We start from the raw sequence: 21961 nt of genomic DNA on the forward strand, positions 1-21961 counted from the left end.
CTCAAAGCACTCAGTCTAACAGAGGAAAGACATTATCTAGCACTTGGATCTGGTTTCTAAATTCCATTCTCCACTAAAAGAAACCAGGGTCCATGGAGATCAAGTCTGGAACAGGGACAGAACAAGATGAGCCAAGAACATCTTCTTGTGCCAGAAAGTAAGAAATACTTGAAGAATGATAGAAACATATCAAAAGGACACAGACATGAGTTTGAAAGTGCTCCACTCCACTGGCCAAATCTGAGACAATTTGTACACCAAAATAAACAATGATACTAATGAATCATAACCCATTGCATAAAATAAGGATATAAGAATCCACAGAGATAAAAATATATAAATTCAAATTTTAATACTTAACAAATTTATTCCTAAGTATTTTATTTTTTTGGATGAGACTTTAAAAGGGATTTTTTTTTTTTTACTTTCCTGTTCTGGTATTTCATTGTTGGTACAAAGAAATGCAACAGATTTCTGTACGTTAATCTTGTATCCTGCTACTTTGCCGAATTAGTTTATCAGCTCTCATAGTTCTTGTGTGGAATCTTTAGGGGTTTCTATATATACTTTCATGTCATCAGCATATAGTGACAATTTTACCTTTTCTTTTCAATCTGGATACCTTTTATTTCTTTTTCTTGTCTGATTACTATGGCTAGGACTTCCAGTACTACGCTGAATGGAAGTGGTGAGAGTGGGCATCCTTGTCTTGTTCCAGATGTTAGTGGGAGGGCTTTCAACTTTTCACCATAGAGTATTATGTTAGCTGTGGGTTTGCTATAAATAGCTTTTATTATTTGGATATATATTCCCTTTATACCCATTTTGGTAAATTTTTATCATGAATGGATGTTGAATTTTATCAATTTTTTTTCTGCATCTACTGAGATGATTATCTGATTTTTTTCCCTTTCTTTTGTTGATGTGGTATATCATATTGATTGACTTGTGTATGTTGAACCAAACTTGGGATGAATCCAACTTGATTGTTGTGTATAATCTTTTTTACATATTGTTGGATTCAGTTTGTGAATATTTCTTTAAGAAGTTTTGCATTTATGTTCATCAAAGATATTAGCCTATAATTTTCTTTTTTAATAGTGTCATTGCCTGGTTTTGGTATCAGGGTAATGGTGGCTTCACAGAATGAGTTTGGAAGTGCTACCTCCTCTTTAATATTTTGGAAGAGTTTGAGAAGGACTGGTATAAGTTCTTTGTATGTTTGCCATCTGGTCCTGGACTTTCGTTTAAAGGAAGTTTTTTTAATTACTGATTCTATTTCATCTCTAGTGATCAGTCTGTTCAAATTACCTATTTCTTCTTTTTTTTAAATAAATCAGTAAATCAATAAATCAGTAAATCAATCTAACATTGTTTATTGATTTATAATAATTTTACAATGCTGTGTCAAATTCTAGTGTAGAGCCCGATTTTTCAATTATACATGAACATATATATATTCATTGTCACATTTTTTTCTCTGTGAGCTACCATAAGATCTTGTATATATTTCCCTGTGCTATACAGTATAATTTGTTTATCTATTCTATATTTTGAAATCCCAACCTATCCCTTCCCACCCCCTGCCCCCTTGGCAACCACAAGTTTGTATTATATGTCTGTGAGTCTGTTTCTGTTTTGTATTTATGTTTGTTTGTTTGTTTGTTTGTTTTTGTTGTTTTTTAGATTCCACACATGAGCAATCTCATATGGTATTTTTCTTTCTTTTTCTGGCTTACTTCACTTAGAATGATATTCTCCAGGAGCATCCATGTTGCTGCAAATGGCATTATGTTGTCAGTTCTTATGGCTGAGTAGTATTCCATTGTATAAATATACCACAGCTTCTTTATTCAATCATCTGTGGATGGACATTTAGGTTGCTTCCATGTCTTGGCTATTGTAAATAGTGCTGCTATGAACGTTGGGGTGCAGGTGTCATTTTGAAGTAGGGTTCCTTCTGGAAAACAGTATGGAGATTCCTCAAAAGACTAGGAATAGACTTACCATATGACCCAGGAATCCCTCTCCTGGGCATATATCTATTTCTTCTTGATTCAGTTTTGGTGGACTGTATGTTTCTAGAAACTCGTCCATTTCTTCTAGGTTGTTAAATATGCTGCCATATAGTTGTTTATAGTAATCTCTTAGAGTTTTTTGTATGTCTGTGGTGTTGGTTGTAATTTCTCCTCTCATACCAGTCAGAAGGGCCATCATTAAAAAATCCACAAATGATAAATGCTGGAGAGGGTGTGGAAAACAGGGAGCCTACCTACACTGTTGATAGGAATGTAGTTTGGTGCAGCCATTATGGCAAAAAGGATAGAGAGTCCTTAAAGAACTAAAAATAGACTTACCATATGATCAAGCAATACTACTCCTGGGCATATATCCAGATGAAACTCTAATTTGAAAAGATACATGCATCCCAATGTTCATAGCAGCACTATTTACAACAGCCAAGACATGGAAGCAACCTAAATGTTCATCCACAGATGATTGAAAAAAGAAGCTGTGGTATATTTATACAATGGAATACTACTCAGCCATAAAAAGAATAAAATAATGCCATTTGCAGCAACATGGATGGACCTGGAGAATGTCATTCTAAGTGAAATAAGACAGAAAGAGAAAGAAAAATACTATATGATATTACTTATATGTGGAATCTAAAAAAAAATGAGACAAATGCATTTATTTACAAAACAGAAACAGACTCACAGATACAGAAAACAAACTTGTCATTACCAATGAGGAAAGGGGCTGGTGGAAGGATAAATTGGGAGTTTGGGATTTGTAGATACTAACTACTATATATAAAATAGATAAACAGCAAGGTCCTACTGCATAGTACAGGGGACTATATTCAATATCTGTAATAGCCTATAATGAAAGAGAAAATGAAAAGAATACACACACACACACACACACACACATAACTGAATCACTATGCTGTACATCAGAAATCAATACATTATAAACTATACTTCAATTAAAAATGATTTAACTAAAAAATATAATTACAAATATTTTCATAAGTAACAGAATATTTTTCTACAAAGTTCTTATTAATAATGAAAGGACAGAGAATAACTTTACAATGGAGAAGTCTAGTAGACTCTATCATAAGTTATCACGCTCCAACATGTTGACAATATACTTTCAAGTGGTTCCGGGGAAAAAGTTCTTTGTATTGTTCTTGCAATGTTTCTGTAAGTTTGATATTGTTTAAAAATAAAAGATACTTAAACAATAAATAAAGAATTCCATACTAACCCTCTAGAATAGTTATTAGTTTCCTTTTCAAATGCCCAAGTCTTTCTCTCTAGAAGAAAGGCACTCAGCTTACCTGTGGTCAAAAACAGTTTATCAGGGTGAGGATGAGGTAGGGATTTGTGATAAAGCCCTAGTAATTGGGAACCTATCGTGGTGATAGGTAATGGGATTTAGGCATTTGCAGTTTATAATGGATTTACTCATTATATGACAATCAACTGCCCATAGCAGAGAGAATCTCTAACAGAAAAAGTCAAGGGCCCTAATTGGGAGACCTAGATTTTTCTACCACCTGATTACTGCCTTACTATATAATCTTGAACAAGTCACCTCAGCTATCTTGGTCTTGAACTCCCATTTGTAAAATGAAGAGGTTGAACTAGATGACTACGGTTTATTTCTATAATTACAGTCAAAGTAGGGATGTAAGAGGCATTTTATTTTGGGAGTTAAGCTATTCTCACAATAAGGCTAAAAGGTTGGTGTTTCCTACATAATTAAATGATAATTTAAACTGTAATAAGCTAAATATAGATATTACTTTATAACTATAAAACATATCTCCTAAGGCAATGCGGCCTACTGGTAAAAACAGTTCTTGTAGATATTCAGAATTGGTTTAAAATCTGCCCATAAAATATAGCCTTCTGATCCAACCTACATAAAACTGCCAGAATTATCTGAAATAGATCTTATAATGTTATGCTTCTGTCAATGGCAAAAGCGTAAGATCCAAACGTTAGCCTGACAACCAGTGATTCACAATTTAGTTCCAGTCTTCTTTCTCATCTCATGTTCTGCAAGATCTATCTCGTATTTAGCACAGGATTTCCCAAACAATATCCCCCAAAATGCTACTGTGCTGAGAGATATTAAGAGACATTCTATAAAAGTTCCATGGTCAAATCCTGCTCAAATGTCATCTCCTGTGTGAAGCTCTTCTGAAATCCTTCTATAAAAATTACTTAATCTTTTTTTTTATCATCCTCGCAGTACTTCACTTATATTTGACTTTGGGAAGTTTTTAACATTGATAACTGAATTCAAGTTTACTTAAAAGAAAGCATAGCTATACCTAAGTTTACAGTCAGTCTTCACATTTTTTTTCTAAATTCATTACTGTACTAAAATCTAAATAGCATTTTTCACTCCTTTTAAAAATAGATCTTTCTGATATATTAGATTCCAAAGTATCTGTAATAGTGGCATACCATATTATAAAAGGAATATGGGGGCTTTGGAATAAAAAAGATCTGGGATCAATTTTGGTAACTAACTAGTTGAGAAACACTGGGCAAATTACTTAACCTTTATGACTCTCAGTTATCTCACCTATAAAATGAAGATAATTCCTAAATAGGTTTGTTGATATTTTAGTAACATAATGAGTGAGTCAATTTATATAAACTGTATGAAAGAATATACAATACTCAGCACATAGTAAATACTAAAAAATGTCAGCTTCTTTTCCAAGTGTACTTACGTAACAGTTTCCTTACAAACCTAATTTGTAATAAAATGGCACACAGAAACATAATAGAATAAAATTTAAATAAGCCTGCTTAAGTTCCTGTTTTTCAAATTGTTTACATAGTGTGTTCCTTCTTGCAAACCCTGAGGGTCAAATTAGAAAAAAAAATGGAAGGGGCAGTAATGAAATACCGGTATGTTGTGCAGTAATGAAACACCAGTATGTTGTATCTAGAAACAACTTTTAGAAGACATCTACTTTGGCAAGATTTTAAGCAACAGTGTTCTTTGAGACATTAGATGAGATCTCATCTGTGATATTCAATTACTGATTTGTCAATTAGTTGCTTTAAGAGGGTTCACTATCCTCTTAAACCTTCTTTTAATCTGTCCTCATGTACGCTTTTCTTCTATTTCTCCTCCTTAAGATATCGAATGTGGCAGCTATGCGATTTGAGTATTATCCTTGTTGCAAGGCCATCAAGTTAAACAAATAGCATTTGGTTCTCTTTGGGAGATGTTTGGATCACTGTGGATTTAATACAGTCAAGTAGAACTGTTATCACTATATTCCCCCTCAGGAAGCTAATCTGATTTGCAAGACAATCATCCTTGTTGTGACAGATATTTTTAATTGTGCTATCACTACTTATCTCTCTAGACCCAATTCAAATATCTCCTTTTGGAAGCTTTCCATGATCATCATAGGCAGAAATTTATGCATGTCGTCCTACATCTTAATATGTACTTTTAGTACCACACTGTACTATTATGTTTATTGCCTTGTGCTTTGCATCCTCTTATTTTTACATTATCCTTGTGAAATAATATCTTTCCTTGTTTTGAATATTTTACAGAAGAAATTGATGAATAGGTACAGCAAGAAATTATTCTATTGAGAAGAAAGTGGTAAGAAATTTAGATTCCAGTCTCAAGCCAGAGCTCCTTTAGATTAGATTACATTGCTTTTCCTTCCTTTCCCATTATACTTAGAAAGTTATTGTAATTCTTATCATAAATTCCAAAACAATTTTCTAAGTTTCTGGGCATAAGAATACCAAGAATTATATGAAAGAATGAAAGCAATACTCCAAGCTCTGATAATTAGAAGATTCTCAGAAAAAAGCAGTTCTCTTAAGAATGATACCCAGAAAATAATTAGGGGTACTTTTTTTTTTCAAGGCATAAATATAAATAGAACTGAGTAATTCTAATTACTTAACAGATCAGCGTAGGGTATTCTAGATTAGACATTTGAGGTAAAGGCCTCTTCAAAAAAGCTTTACAAAGTAGAGAGAAATACTATTGTATCAAAATAGTGGGCCACTTTCCTTGTTTTTCAATACTAGAGTAAGTAATAATTCAGCTATACACAATAGATGTATTTTGTAATCTTATTTTGAGTCACGTAAGCAGAAAGACTGTGCTCTTGTCTTCATTAGCACAGATTTTACGTATCTATTACAAAACATATACACTGCAAACATTGTTTTGTAAGTCAATCTTCCTGACCAGTGAGTTCCTTGAGACCAGCAGCCATGTCTTATATGCCTTTGTATATTAAGATTAGTTAACATTTACTGAGTGTCTAATATGTGCTAAGGTTTTATATGCATTTTTTCATTTAATACTCAGATAACTTTAGAAGATTACTATACCAACTTTAGAGATGCAGTCTGTTGAGCGCTATAAGAGCAGGGACTTCATTATTTCATTCACTAGTATATCTTCTGAGCCAAGTACAGCACCTGGCATACTGAAGGCACTTAAAAAGTATCTGTTGAATAATGAGGAAACCAAAGCTCAAAAAAGTAACTTATCCAGAGTATACAGTAAGTTAAGTGGAGAGACTAGTTTGAATTCAGGTCTGTCTGACTTTAGATCTCAAAAGTCTTTGCTCTACTGCCTTTTCATTTCCAACTTCCAGCTCAGAATTTGGTACTGAGAAAGTACACAGTAAACATCTGTTGAATGAATGAATGTCCTACTTTCAGATTGCTTATCTACTTCAACTTAGCATTCCCCTATCTCTTCACTTCCCTATCCTGATTTCTAAGTCCTAGGATATAAGCCATAACTATAAATTTTCAACCTGCCTCCCTTCCTATCAGCATATACAGGTATCTGTGCATCTTCCCTATATACAGAGAAAAAGATATTTATTACTGGAAAAATATGAGAATTGCAGCATGGGAAGTTATGAGTAGTTTGTTACTTTTATTATATAACCGTAGTATCAAATGGGTCTAAAACACAAAATGGAAAATTGATGGTCATAAACTTAGAAAAAGTAACTCAAATTTCCAAGTTTTTTTGTGGTTATGATTTTTCTTTCTTATAAAGGCAAACAAGAAATTTATAAAAACTGAAGTATTTTCCACATAAATAAACTTACTTCATTTTTTTTACACTGTGTCAACAAATCTTTCTAATAAAGGGGTAACTACATAATGAAACCACTTCAAGCTATAATAAACAGGAAAGTGAGAATGTCCTCCCCCATAATATCTACATTAGTACATCTACTCAGCTGACCCGTGAAACAGCAAAGCACAATTATGTGGATCTGGAATTTATTTCAAAAAACAGATTTCAGATGATTATTGTCTACTATAAGTTTTAAAAGTTACAGGAACTTTTTTTTCTTTACAAGCACAAAATATTCTAAAAGTAGAAGGCTTCTAATCTTCCTGAAATGTACGCCTGCATACTTACTTATTTTTGTTTGTTTGCTAGTTTGTTAAAAGAATAGTGACAAGAGTCAAACAAATCTAGTTACAATCCTGGCTCTTTCCCTTAATAACGGTGTAACCCTGGGCAAATTACCTAATATTTCTGAGCTCATTTCCCTTAAAATGTAGACAATAATCTCTAATTTGTAGGACTACTGGGGAGATTAGAGTCAATGCAGTAATGAGCAGAATGACAGGCACATCATAGCTCTCAACAAACAACAGCTCTCTTTATTTAGGGTTTGATACTTTATTTCACTCTGGTTTCACTCTAGGATGCACTTAAATCATTTCTTACATTAAAGTTTCCTGTGTTTGTTTCCCTTGATGGAAATAACCTCCTTCTTGAAAAAAACTAATTAAAATGTATATTAGACTGAAAATTCCTAGAATATTTCCCCCTATCTTTCCTAGAAAATAATGCCATAAAAATAATGTTTATATGTGCATGTGCCTAATGCTTCCTGTTTTTTTCTGCTTATGAGAGCAGTGCTGCACCTGAATGACTGTCTACCAACAGCCAGCTGGGCCTGGGCACTGGTTGTTCTTGGTATATTCCTGTTACCTACATCTGGCTCCTGTAGGAACTTGAATTTGCAATCCCTGTTTTAAACACTGTTCCTCCCTAGAATATTTACCATTTCATTTTCAGAAGTTGTATATGCATATAATTTACTAGAAAAGGAAAATAGAAGGCAGGTTAAATAATCCAATGTGTAATAATTTTTAAAAATTACCTGATGGAATATAGGCTCCTTTACCTTAAGGTAAACCTGAAAAATATTAACAAAAACATATGTGAATGAAATGTATTATGAAGGGGAAAGAAAACCTATTCCAACTACTCTGCAAATCTCAAATCTCTTCTGCTTCCCTAGTCTTGCTTCTTAGATCTGACTCAAGCCACATAAAACCAATTAGATTAGGTGGCATACCACGAAGGGGCTAATACCTACAGGTGGCACTGCCCCGGTGCTAGCTTTATCATGGTAAACTAAATGTTTTAAAGCTGTTAGGGATTATTGTAGCCTCTTGGCCTCTGTATCAACATCAAGGAGGGCCAGAGATGCACAGACACTCATGAGGGCTGAGGAGGTTACGCTGATAATCCCTGCAGCACATCTGCTCTACTCTACAGTAGCAAGAATGCTGGACTTGGTGACAAGAGTTAAATTTCAAACTCTGCCACTGACTTCCTACTCATTTTTCCTTATCTGGAGAATGGGAATAACAGTAAGCAATAATAAACTAAAATATGTGCAACTGTCTAGCACATAATAGGTGCTAATAAACATTCACAACAAATTTCTTATCCTTTCTTCTGCTTCCGAAAACCTCTAACTCACTCACCTAGATGTATTCCTAGTTACATAAACCCTAGTTTTAGGCACCGATGTCACGTGGGTGATTAAGCTCAATGCCTACTTACTGCACGCATTTATTGTCTGACAAGAGTACACCTTTAAAATGACATGGTAGAGAGGAATCAAAATTTAAATCATAATCCTGAAATGACTCCCATCACTTAAAGACAAAATCCAAATTTCAAAGCTTTCCATGATCTTGCTCCTGTCTTGCTAGTTGGCCTATTCCTCTTCTCTTGTCTCTTTCTCATCCTAGGCTCCAGAAGGCATAGTGCTACCCCAAATATGCTAGTTTTATGCTCTTTATTTTGTTCAGAAATCCTCATTTTTCAAGATTCAGCTCCAACTATAGCGCTTTCTTGAAGCCTTTTCTGATTCCTTCTCTATTTAGCAGAATCTGCCACTCATCCTCCCTTCTACCCTGACTGTCCATGTGTAAACTTTATGGCATTTATTAATTTGTTTCTGTCCCCTCCAAGGCAATAATCTTTTTGGCAGCAAGAACTGTTCTTATAGATCTCTATATTCTCATTTAAGGTAGTGCTGATCTAACAAATTTTATGTAATTTTATAATTTGGCTACAGAACTTCTTATTCCTAGAGGAAGTTCCTACCCTCACTACAACAAGAGCAGATTTATTCCTTTAAGCATTCACAGAGCTTTACTAGTAAGCTGTATGAGCGACATTATTATATGTATAACTCTAAACTTAGTAAAGCAGAATGCTTTTAATCTCTGAAATTTATTTCAAAATACTAATTTTCCTTTATATAATTTGAGATTCTCACTGTTACTAAAAAAAAAAAAAGAAATGCAGAAGGGCATGCCTCTTAAAGGCATCTTTTTAAAGGCAGAAGAATTACGGAGTCCTTAATATGAGCCAGGTATTAGTTCTCACAACTAATATGAAATGTATGCTATTATCATTTTCATTTTACATATGAGGAAAACTAAGGCAAAGAGAGATTAAGTAACTTGCCCAAAGTCCCACAGTTATTCAGTAAGTGTTGGTCCAAACTCAGATCTGACTGACTCCCAAGCCTATGTTTCCAACCATAACAGTTCTCAATTTACAAAGGGGGTCTAATCTTTACCATTGTCAGCCGAGGGAGGCTGATGTGGGGTTCTAGGAGGTGAGCAGCCCAAACAAAAAAATGCACGAGGAGTTGCCATACTGCCGGACAGACTTCAGCCGGAGACACCATGGGGTTAACAACACTTTATTGCCACAGGGAGGTGCGCGCCTATGATGTGCCTGTCCTGCTTTTATCTGTTTTCTGTCAGCACATGTGTGGTCTGTTTCTTTGTTCATTAGGCTTACAGAATATCTCTAGCACATGCGTACTCCTATTTCCTTCGTTCTAAAGCTCATATAATTGACGCATGCATGGAGCAATTATTTACTGCATACTATAAATATGCTCTGATCGTGGCCTTGGGTCCCATGGCTGTAACTCATCTCAATGCTCTAGTCATGGCCTTGGGTCCCACCGCCTTAACTCATCTCAAGACCAGCTCACAACCATCAATTCACCATATAATTTGGTTGGCCAGGCAAGTCACTGCAATTCTCTGGACATTAATCTCTTCTTTTATATAGTAACAAGACTTCCTTTCACTTCTGAAATTCCAGGATTCTTTCATGATTAATGAGTATGTATTTATGCAAAGCACTACTCAGAGCAATGTGGAAACATAATTGAGTATTTGTGCTCTTTCAATCTCCTATTCATCTTCTCAACTGACTGAGATCTAGCTCCTACCTCCATCTATCCGTGGCGGACAGTACCCTCATTAAGGTTACTTGGCCTTTTAGCTGAAATTTTTATGGGTCAAACTTTCAATTTCATTTTATTCATCCTCTCAGAGGAAACTGACATTGTTCCTCCTTATAGAAATCTCTCTGTACTCTGTGACATCAGGTGTTCCTGATTTTCTTACCTCTCTGATTACTTATTATCAGCCTCCTTTGCTGGCTCCATTTCTTTCACATGGCTCTCAAGTGGTCAGTGTTTGAATGTTCAGCATGATGACCATAGTTAAAAACTCTGACCTGAATTCTGGAAGCTTACTATAAGAGGAGATGCTTTCATCTAGGTGCTCTCGTCACACAGAAAAATAAGTAACTATGTGAGAAGATATGTTAATGAGCCAGACTGTAGTAATCTTTTCACTATGTGTATGTGTAACAAATCATCATGTGGTTTACCTTAAATGTATCAATTTAAATTCTTATTTAAGATGATGATTCTTACTGAAATACTTAGGCATTATAAAATGAGATGTCCTGATTTTACCTTAGAAAGAATTTGTATACTGACAGGCTTTAAATGTCAAACAGACAAATCAACTGTAACTTTTAGGGTACAATATCATATATGTATATTATTTTTTTTATTGCTGTGAAAAAAAAAAACAGTGTTCCATAGGGTTGTACCTTTGGTCATCATAATGGTCTGTGCTATGTGTGTGCCAGTTCATCGATTCCTGCATTTCTACTACTACCCATGACCTGACAACTCCCAAATCCATATCTTCAGCTCAGCCTACTTGTTAAGCCTCAGGTTACATTAATATCAAGCACCTCAACCTCAGCACATTCTAAATTGAACTTTACCCTACCCCTACTCCATGACACAAACCTACTCATTATCTTTCCTGGAAAATCTGCTCATCCTCCAAGTTTCCTGTCTTGGTTAAGGACCTACTATGTATCCTGACAACCAGGCCACAAACGAGGACTCATTCTAGACAATTCTTTCTTTTTACTCCATTCCTATGCCTTCCTACTTAAGGGGTCACAAGTACTACGGATTACTTATGACAGCTATTTTACTTCAGTTTAAGTCTCATATCTTGCCTCAGCAAATGCAAAATTCCTGAGGTCTAGCCTCATACTCTTCTAATCCATCCTCCATAATCAAATCTTTATAAAACACATATCTAGTTATGTTTTTTCTCTACTTTACACCAGTTAATGGCTCCATGCTACCTTGAAGATAAAATCCAAGCTTAAACAAGTACAAGGGTCTTTATAATCTGATATTTGTCTAATTTGCTAGACTCATTCATTCCTCACTACTTAACATATGATCCAGGCATATTAAATCTCTCCCAATTCCACTGACGGTAATGATTTCATGAGAAAATAAATGTAAAGTACTCAGTACAGTATCTGGCACATACTAAGCACTTAAAAATAGTTAGTTCACTGTGTGTTCCAAGGTTCTATGCCTGTGGACAATGTAATGGTCTATTTAGAAGTGCTTCACAACACTCTTACCTAGGGGCCTGGTGAACCCCTAATCATCAATTAAAACCCAGCTCAAGTGTACCTTTCTGCAGCTCTCTTTGACCTACTCAATCTCCAGTAATCTTCCTTTACTTCATCATCATATAAGTAGCTTTTACCTCTATTATTGCAATTATCATCTTTTGATACAATTCTTTGTTTACATTTTTGACTTCCCTTCTAGAATGCCCTCCTCAAGCATAGCGACCACTTCCTAGTCATCTTTGTATTTTTCTATTGCCTGATATGCTATGTGATAAAAGTTTGTTGAGATGAATATCTCAATACAAAATGTAATTCACTTGAGGAAAAAAAACACTAGGGTAGGATCAGAAGTGATCAGCTAGCTCAATCTATTTGGAAAAGGTTAACCATTGTAATAGTGATACTAGGCCCAACAGAGCAGAGCCAATCTCTCTTTTTTTTTTTTTAACAAATAGGAGGAGAAGTTAATTTTTTTCCATTGCTACTAAATATCTGCCTTTTGACGTTTCCCCCCTCTTGTAAAAAAAAAAAAAGCCAGATGTTTTTAAAAGTTGTTCCAACTTTTTGTTGAGAAATAACACCTAAACAGGAAACAAAGGAAATATCTGTAAGTTTTGTGTAGAAATATTTCAGTTTGAACAGCATGAAGCAAACAATGGAAGCAAAATGTACCAAACTCCATAAATGGTTAGTTCACATGCTTAATCTGTTAGAAACAAAAAATGACTTACTGTGGTTACTATTAAACTGAATAGAATTAAGGTAAAAAGCAGATGGTAGTTTACAGAGTTCTTCACCTTGAAACATTCAAACCTTAAAAAGAAAAGAGAGAGGAAAAAAAAACTTGCTTTAGAATATATAACTAGGAAAACAAATAGAACACTATTTTACCACTGTATACATGCCCCTCTGCCCATCATTTCCTCTCACCCACACTCTCATTTTAGAGAACCCACACTGCCTAGAGCCTCCAAGAGGCTGTGGGGACCAGGAGCAGACACCTGACTTAAACTGGGCCAATGAGAGGCTCTCTTCTGAAAATCTGGAGTTTGGGAGCGAGAGACTGAATCAAGCGTAGAGAGTCAAAAAGTATAAAGCCATATGGACTTAGTCTGATGCTTTTATTTGGGAAGCTAACTTGAAGTAAATAAGTGAGCAGAGGAGTGATCCACAGGAAGAGAAAAATAAAGCAGATATAGACTTGAAGCCATGTGGGGAGGAAGGAATGGAGAAAAGAGGAAGGGAGAGAGAAGCTGCCTTTTGAGTTCTAGTAAGCTGTACTTCAAGCTACTGGGTGCCATATAATTCCCTTGTGTCTTTACAATAAATAAATCTTTCTTAAATCAACTGGTTTACACAGGTTTCCACATCTTGGAATGAATGAACCCTGACTAAGGCACACCATCATAGAAAATAGCACTTTATTACCATCGTCTCTTTATCTAGATGTCTCCCCATCCAGACTGTGAACTCCTTGCGTGAAGGAATAAAAGCTTTTTTCCATACACCTAGTCACTGTGGTAGTCTGACACACAGGAAACATTCAGTGATTAAGGAAATATGAACATATACTTGGCTATTATTTAAGTATCCAACCTTTGAGCCTATAGTTAATACAAGCAGTAAGAGAGTTATCTCAGTTTACTAATTAATAGGAAATGGACGCAACTCCTTTTCCTTATCTGTAAAGAAAGGTAGTTGGAAAGTAATGGTGATCATATTGAAAAGAATCAGATAACCAACACATAAAGGTTCTGAGAAATCTTAAGTGTTAGCACTAGGGATCTCTTTGCTAGCACTAAGATCTCTTTCACCTTTAATTCTGTGACTTGCTGACATTAAAAAGAGCTCATCTGAAAATATTTTTCTAGATTAGGGGCAGCAAATTATAGTGCAAGAACGAATTTCTCAACCTAAGCCTGTTTTTGTAAATAAAACTTACTGGAACACAGTCACACCCATTGATTTACATATTATCTATGGCCATTTTCACGCTATAATAGCAGAGATGAAGAGTTGCAACAGAGACCACAGGCCCACAAATCCTAAAATAATTACTGTCTGGCTCTTTACAGAAAATGTTTCTGATGAGCTCTTTTTAATAATACGTTTTTTCAAAGTATATTGATTTTTACATATCTTTAGAAGAAGATATTGAGCCCGCAAGAATGATCATGTTGAAAAGAATCAGATAATATCACATAAGGAGTTTAGAAAAGTCTTAAGTATTAGCACTAGGGAACAGGTGTACTTTAAAGGTTAAGGTTATTAAACTTGTAGTTCAGTTTCCAACTCTGACACATACTAATTGCATGACCTTAAGCCAGTCACCTAAGCATAAGCTCTGCTTGCATACGTAAACAAGTTACTAATTCTCTCTGTGCTTCACTTCATCAAACAGGACAATACCCAATTGTTGTGCACAATTCTGAGAATTTAGAGATGACTTGGTATACTGCCTAGCACAATTACAGGTAGAAAGTAGGTAAATGTTATTATGGCATAAAATTTAAATCTTTATCTAAATTTTTATATATTCATAACTCAAGGAAAGGCAAATTATGCAATTTAAGTAAGTCTATCTAAACTGGCTATAAGGTTTGAGATCATAAAAGTTCGTAAACAACATTATTATAACTTTCCAGAGATTTTACTCTACATTGAGATCACAAAAGTTAAAATCTTCTGCACTACTACAATCTCTTAGTAATAAAACTGGATTACTTATATTACTTAATTTTCTATGAAGCAAATATGAGTTTTAAAACATATCAAGCAAAAGAATTTTAAATGTACTTACATGCAGTATACAAATATACAACAGCTGTAAATCATTGGGAGTTCATCCAATAGCTATAAGAAACAAAGAAATGACTTGAATATTGTAGAGCTGCAATTATTATGTAAATCTAAAATAAAACATCAGAATGATTAAGATAGACACCTCTTATCTAATATTTTTTACTAAATTCTCTTATATATTTATCATCATATAACTTATTCCGAGTGTGTATATTTAGTTTATTGTTTCTGAACAAATAAGCTTATCCATCCGTCTGTGCTAACGTATGCACCTAAGTAGGCTGCCTGACTCACTGGATAGCTTGAATATTTCAGTATCATAAACCATGATAACATATCTCCAGGAAAGAATGATATCCACCATCTACAGATGACAGGTCCTATCAGTATTCTTTTGTATTTTTCTTCCATCCTATAACACGTAAGATAAATGAAATGTCCACTCATCTACATCAGAAGAGATACTGATGGCTGGGGAAGTAAGTTAGTTAATCCAAGTAATGTCTCAGTATGTCTCAGAAAATTAATAATATTATTATTAGCAATAATAATAACAATAGATATTACGTATTAAATAATAAGCTAGACACTAAGCTAAGTGTTGTAGATAGGTTATTTCTAATCTTTAAACCAATCCTATAGAATTTATTCACTAGATATGCATTTAATTAATCCTTTAATAATATATCTACTATGTGCCAGACAACACATTAGGAGATGAGGATATGATGTAAACAAGACATAGTCACCACCCTCTACCTAGTAAGGCAGACCAAAAGAAAAATGTACTATTAAATACAGAGTAAAGACTCCAACAAAAGGGGCACAAAGAAGCCAGAGACGGCTGTGGCAGGAAATGAAATGGGATGGCAAAGAAAGGCATTCTAGGAAGAAGGAAGAGAACTTATGCAAAATGCTATATTCTAGTAATTTATTGGAATAATGAGAATGGCAGCATTTAGGCAAAGTCTTATGATTAAGTGTTTCACATTCATTATTTCATTTTATTGTCACAACTCTAAGGTAGGAACTATTATCTCCATTCCATGATGAGAACACTGAGGCTCAGACAGTTTAAGTAACTTGTCTAAGATCACAATGCTAATAAACAACAGAGCCAGATTTTAAATGGACTCTTCCATATTGTGTTGCCTCCAAAACCTTTCACTTGAATCACATTTATATGTTCAAAAAACTGGCATAGTATTGTGACATAAAGTTTACCATATAGAAGAGTTTCCTTTAAAGTTTTGAACCAGGATCTACTGGCTTTACACTAAACATCTTTTGCATTTTTATTGTATTTCATTTTTCATACATTAGAAAAATATCTCTCACTATTTGGCCTCTCCACAATGTACTGAGGTTCTCAAGTGGCCCATTTTTGGGGATCTGCTATCCACATATTTGGAGGGTGGGGCATTAAAAGATCTACTTTCTCTGTATTATTCCATGGGCCTATACATTTAGTCTATGAACAGCAGCTGAAATAATTGCTGCCGTTCTTTATTCATTGATTCAACAAATATTTATTAAGCACTTACTATGTGCCTGGTACTATGCTATGTGCTGGAAATAAGACAGCCCTTGCTATCATGGTGCAGGTGAGAGAGACATTAAACAGTTAATGGCACAAATAAATAATTATAAGTGCATGAAGAAAAAGTGCAGAGTACCATGACCATAAAAAAGAGAACTGTGAAAAATTGTCCTTGAAGAAGTGACATATACATTGAGACCTGAAAAATATGCATACATGATTAGGGTGAAGAGGTATGAGGGGAAGATGAGAACTCTCAGCAGTGGAAACAGGATGTGCAAAGGTCTTGCAGTAGAAAGGGAATCTGAAGAACTGGAAAGAAGCTCAATGTGGTTGAAGCCAAATTAGCGATAAAAAGGGATATAAAATGAGGCTTATGAGATAAGCAGCAGACAGATCAGGCAAAAATTTTTAGCCTTAAAAGATTCTTAATTTTATCTTAAAAGCAATGGTAAGTCACTGAAAAGGTTTAAACTGTAACTGTCTTCATCAGCTTGAAGCGCTATAACGAAATGCCACAGACTGAGCAGCTTAAACAATAGACATTTGCTTCTCACAGTTCTGGAGGCCAAGAAGTCCAAGAGGATGGTGCTGGCAGATTTGGTTCTTGGTGAGGGCCCTCTTGGCTTACAGATGGCTGCCTTCTTGCTGTATCCTCACATTGGGGATGAGGGAAAGAGGAGGAGGGAGAGGGGGAAGGAGAGAGAGAGGGGGACGGAGGGGAGTTCTCTGGATTTTCTTATAAGAGTACTAATCCCATCATGAGGACACTACCTTCATAACCTCATCTAAACTAATTACCATCTTGAGGCCTCATCTCTAAATACTGTCATATTGGGGATTAGGGATTCAACATGTGATTTCTGAAGGGACACAATTCAGTCCATAGCAGTGATGGTGGTGTGTTTTAAAATCTAAGTTTTATTTTATATATATAAATATTATTCAGGTACAGTGAGGCCAACAGATCAGGAGATGACTGCCACTGAAAAGATAGTTTGTCTACACAGTCCCCAAGATGAAGGTACATACCACGCCACACAGGGTCACATGGGAAAGCACCAGGGTCAGTCAGGAGGCAGAAGGAACAAGGGGAAAGTGTGGGTGAGACTGTTTAACTGCAGTTTTCATGAGAAAGGCAAGGCAAGGGAGGGTAAGCAGGTATAGGAGTGGCTAACTTGAGTAACTTCAGCGGGCTCTGGGGTATAGGAGCTATCTCTAGTTATCTGGTACCTGGCCCTGAGGTGATTAGGGAAGAGGAATACTGCCTTCTGGAGTGTGGTTTAGAGTATGGGCTCTGGATTGAGCATATGAAGGGCACAGTCCAGAATGAGTTGTTTGCTCTATCTAAGAATTGGCTATCGCTGGGAGGGGCACACTCTCACTAATCATTGAGGACTCAAATGCAAGAGCATCAAGAATCCAGAAGATAAGAAAACATAGTTGTTATGGACTGAATGCTTGTGTCAGACTTAAATTCCTATGTTGAAGGCCTAACCCACAATCTGATGGTATTTGGAGATGGTGACTTTGGGAGGTAATTAGGGTTAGATGGGGTCATGAGGGTAGGGACTTCACGATGGCATTGCTGCCCTTCTAAGAAAAGACAAGAGAGAGCTTGCGAGAAGATGGCTGTCTGCAAGCCAGGAGGAGAGGTCTCACCAGACTTGACCATGCTGACACCCTGGTCTTGGACTTCCAGCCTCCAGAACTATGGAAAAATAAATGACTATTGTTTAAGCCACCTAGTCTATCGTATTTTATCATGGCATTCCGAGCTGACTATAATAGAGTATAAACATTTGGTGCCAGATCAGGTACATGTGGAGAGTGCTCTGAAGGGAAAAAGCATGGACGTGGGAGGACTAGCTAGGAGGTTACAGAAGTCAGACTAAGCAAAGTTGCTATTTGGATTAAGGTAGCAAAATTGGGACTAGACATATGTGAACAGACTTGAGAAATATTTAGGAAGTAAAATAAACAGGGATTTGTAACTTATCTGACATAAAGGTGAGGCAGAAGAATGATTCATGAATGCCAAGGATGACTCCCAAGTTTCTTGCCTAAACACTTTCAGTTGGTGGTAGTACAATTTACTGAGATTATCAAAACTGAGAAAATTACAAGAACAATTTTCAGTATGTTGAGTTTGAGGTATCTGTGAGACAGTCAAGTGGAAATGTCAATCAGGCAACTAGAAATACAGATCTGTAGCTCAGAAGAAAGGTCTGCACTCCTGATGTTGGCTGCTTTTCTGTTTACTTGTTTAAAGAAATTAAATTGAACTAAGTATATGTTAAAGGGCATGGATTTTAAAATCTGGGTAATACAAATACAGAAGTCATATTTCAAAACCATAATTAGCAAAATTATGACTGGTAAAAGGACACAGAGTTTTAGGGTGGGGTGAGGTGTGCAGGGGCCAGACCACAAAGCCCCTGGTTCAAACTTATGAGCTTGAACTCTGGGAAGTACTAAAGAGGTTTAAAAGTGACATGCTATCTGAAGAGCAGGGACTGTATTTTACACATTTCATCCCCAGCACTTGTACAAAGCCTAGCAAACATTGCTCGAAGAATGAAAACAATTAGTTTTGTTTGTAGGAAGAGCATTTCTATTTCACTGTGCAAAAGGATGGAGAAGGCAGAGACACCAATTAGGAACCAGTTACAGGAATCTAGGTTGGAGATGATGAATCAAGGAAGTGGCAGTGGAGATGGCTAGAGGCAGACATATTCAAGAACTATAGAAGTTGAATCAAGAGGTTTTAGAGTTTGTAGAGGTGTGAAAGTAGGAGAAATTAAAGATGAATCACAGGTTTTTGGTTTGGGCTTAGGGTATAAGGTGGTTCCATTCACTGAGACAGGGAGCTAAAGAGAAAGAAGGGTAGTATTTATAACCAGGACATCTGTGTTTACATTATGAAGTCTGGCTTAGCTTACATTACTACCTAACATTTAACCTATTTTTGTTTCTGTATTATAAATAAAGTTAAATATGAACAAACATTTTTTCCTTTGGTTTTATTTTCTAGGACATACTTATTTTTACCTATGAGAAATACATGAATACATTCTCTTTTTTTACTAGCATTTTTTCTAATAACAAACATATGCTCAGTACAGAATACTTGGAAAAAGCAAAAAAACAAAAGAAAAAATTAAGGAACTGCCTTCAGTTTTACCCTCCCCAGGATTATCAATAACTGTGCATGTCAGTCAGGGAAAGCAAAAAGAGTTAAGTGAGTGAATAGATGAAAAGAAAATCTGGGAGAAGTCTCCTAAAAACTTAAAGCTTTTATACTTCTGCCACCGTCAATGCAAGGTGAAGTTCTAAAACAGGTAAAGGAAACAAAAGGGTACAAAGAAAATTTGGGTTCTAATCTTGCCCCTAACTTCTAGTCAGGCCACTTTCCCTCTTTTGCGCTGTTTTCTGTTTATAAAATTTATAGATTACACTAAATTTAAAAAATCTCTTCTAATATTAAAGTTCTAAGATTCTAAATCGTTTTTGGTAGCTTTCACCCCTTATGTGAAGGCCATCTGCTCACTCCTAGAGTCTCTATCCCCTCTCTAATGTTGTCCTCAATCTCATTCCCAAATAGATTGCTCTTGGCTGGTTGCCACAAGAATGTGACACATTAATCATGAGAAAGAAATTAATAATGGCTTAAAATGTTACTCTTCACAGGGGCACACATAATGTAATACTACTTAAAGAAATGAATCACTAACAATGGATCATTAAGAGTGGTTTCAGATATTTTGACTGCCTGAAGAAAAAGGAAGGAAACTAATATTTATTAGACATTTCTTTACCAGATCCTATGATGGTGCTTTCACAGATGTCAATCAACTAATCCTCACAATATTCCTACAGGTATTATTAGACCCACTAGATAGATGAGAAGACTAAGGCTCAACAAGATTAAGTGGTATGTCTTTGCTCAAATAGCCAGTAAAGTGGTAGAGTCAGAACTGGAATCCATGCAGTCACCTAGGAATAATAAATCTGATGACAATCCAAGCTCCAAGTCATTCTTTTAAGACAGAACTGTCAATGTTTGCTTGTGCTCAGTATAGGCAGAAATAGAAAACAGACCTCCAATTTCTCTACAGCTACAGTAAGCTGAGTTCAGGCTGGTGAGATGGTGAACCATCAGACCATCAGAGTCAGGTAAGTGGCAGTACGGCCATTTCCTACTTTGCTTCAGTGATTGTGCATAATAAATAATGGCCTAACACAGCTGAGCCAAATTTATCCTGAAAGGAGACAAGACAGGGAAACTGCAAGAATATTCATGATCATTTTATGTTTAGATTAAAGAGATGAAGAAGCTACTTAAACAAGTCCTTCAATACTGATGATTCTTCCCTCTGATCCAATCATCAGGAAAATGGGTCATAAGTCATTTCTGACCAGTTAGGCAAGCACATAAAACCACAATCATGTAGATCAAAGGGGAAGGAATAAGGCATATGTATAATTTGTCCACGAAGCTGATAAAGTAATATGATAATAATGATAAAGCACAGTGTCAAAGATCTCAAGATCAAAGGCCATCTTGTCCACTCAAATGCTGTGTTAAACAATCCAACCCCCAAAATAGGCAGAAGACCTAAATAAACATTTCTCTCATGAAGACATACAAATGGCTTAAAGACACATGAAAAGATGCCCAGTATTACTAATTATCAGAGAAATGCAAGTCAAAAGTACAATGAGATAACACCTCACACCAGTCAGAATGGCCATCATTAAAAAGTCCACAAACAATAAATGCCAGAGAGGGTGTGGAGAAAAGGAAACCCCTCCTATACTGTTGGTGGGAATGTACTTTGGTGCAGCCATTATGGAAAACAGGATGGAGATGCCTTAAAAAACTAAAAATAGCCTTATCATATGATCCAGCAATCCCATTTCTGGGCATATACCCAGAGGAAACTCAAACTTGAAAAGACCCATGCACCCTAATGTTCATAGCAGCACTATCTAAAATAGCCAAGACATGGAAACAACCTAAATGTCCATCAACAGATGACTAGATAAATAAGTTGTAGTGTGTATGTATGTGTGTGTGTGTGTATATATGTATATGTATGTATGTATGTGATGGAATATTACCCAGCCATAAAAAAGAATAAAATAATGCCATTTGCAGTAACATGGATGGAACTGGAGAATATCATTCTAAGTGAAATAAGCCAGAAAGAGAAAGAAAAAAATCGTATGATACCACTTATATGTGGAGTCTTAAAATATGAGACAAATGAACTTCTTTACAAAATGGAAACAGACTCATAGACAGAGAAAAGAAACTTATGGTTACCAGAGGGGAATGGGGTGGGAAGGGATAAATTGGGAGTTTGGGATTTGCAGGTACTATTATACATAAAATAGATAAATAACAAAGTCCTACTGTATATCACAGAGAACAATAGTCAATACTTTGTAATAGCCTATAATGAAAAAGAATATGAAAAGGAACATATATATGTA

The 21961-nt window shown here is 35.6% G+C and overlaps 1 protein-coding gene across 1 annotated transcript in view; it reads right to left on the bottom strand.

Moving 5' to 3' along the window:
- The window catches only part of ACER3 (alkaline ceramidase 3), a 147277-nt gene that overhangs the window by 35712 nt on the left and 89604 nt on the right, over positions 1–21961 (bottom strand). The window contains exons 4-6 of the mRNA XM_072969156.1: positions 14921–14973; positions 12852–12933; positions 8216–8251 (exon numbers count right to left, since the gene is read on the bottom strand). Of these exons, the coding sequence (XP_072825257.1) occupies positions 8216–8251; positions 12852–12933; positions 14921–14973 (171 nt within the window). The remainder of the gene's footprint in view (positions 1–8215; positions 8252–12851; positions 12934–14920; positions 14974–21961) is intronic.

This window comes from Vicugna pacos, chromosome 10, assembly GCF_048564905.1.
Source record: "Vicugna pacos chromosome 10, VicPac4, whole genome shotgun sequence".
In the NCBI taxonomy this organism is placed as follows: domain Eukaryota; kingdom Metazoa; phylum Chordata; class Mammalia; order Artiodactyla; family Camelidae; genus Vicugna; species Vicugna pacos.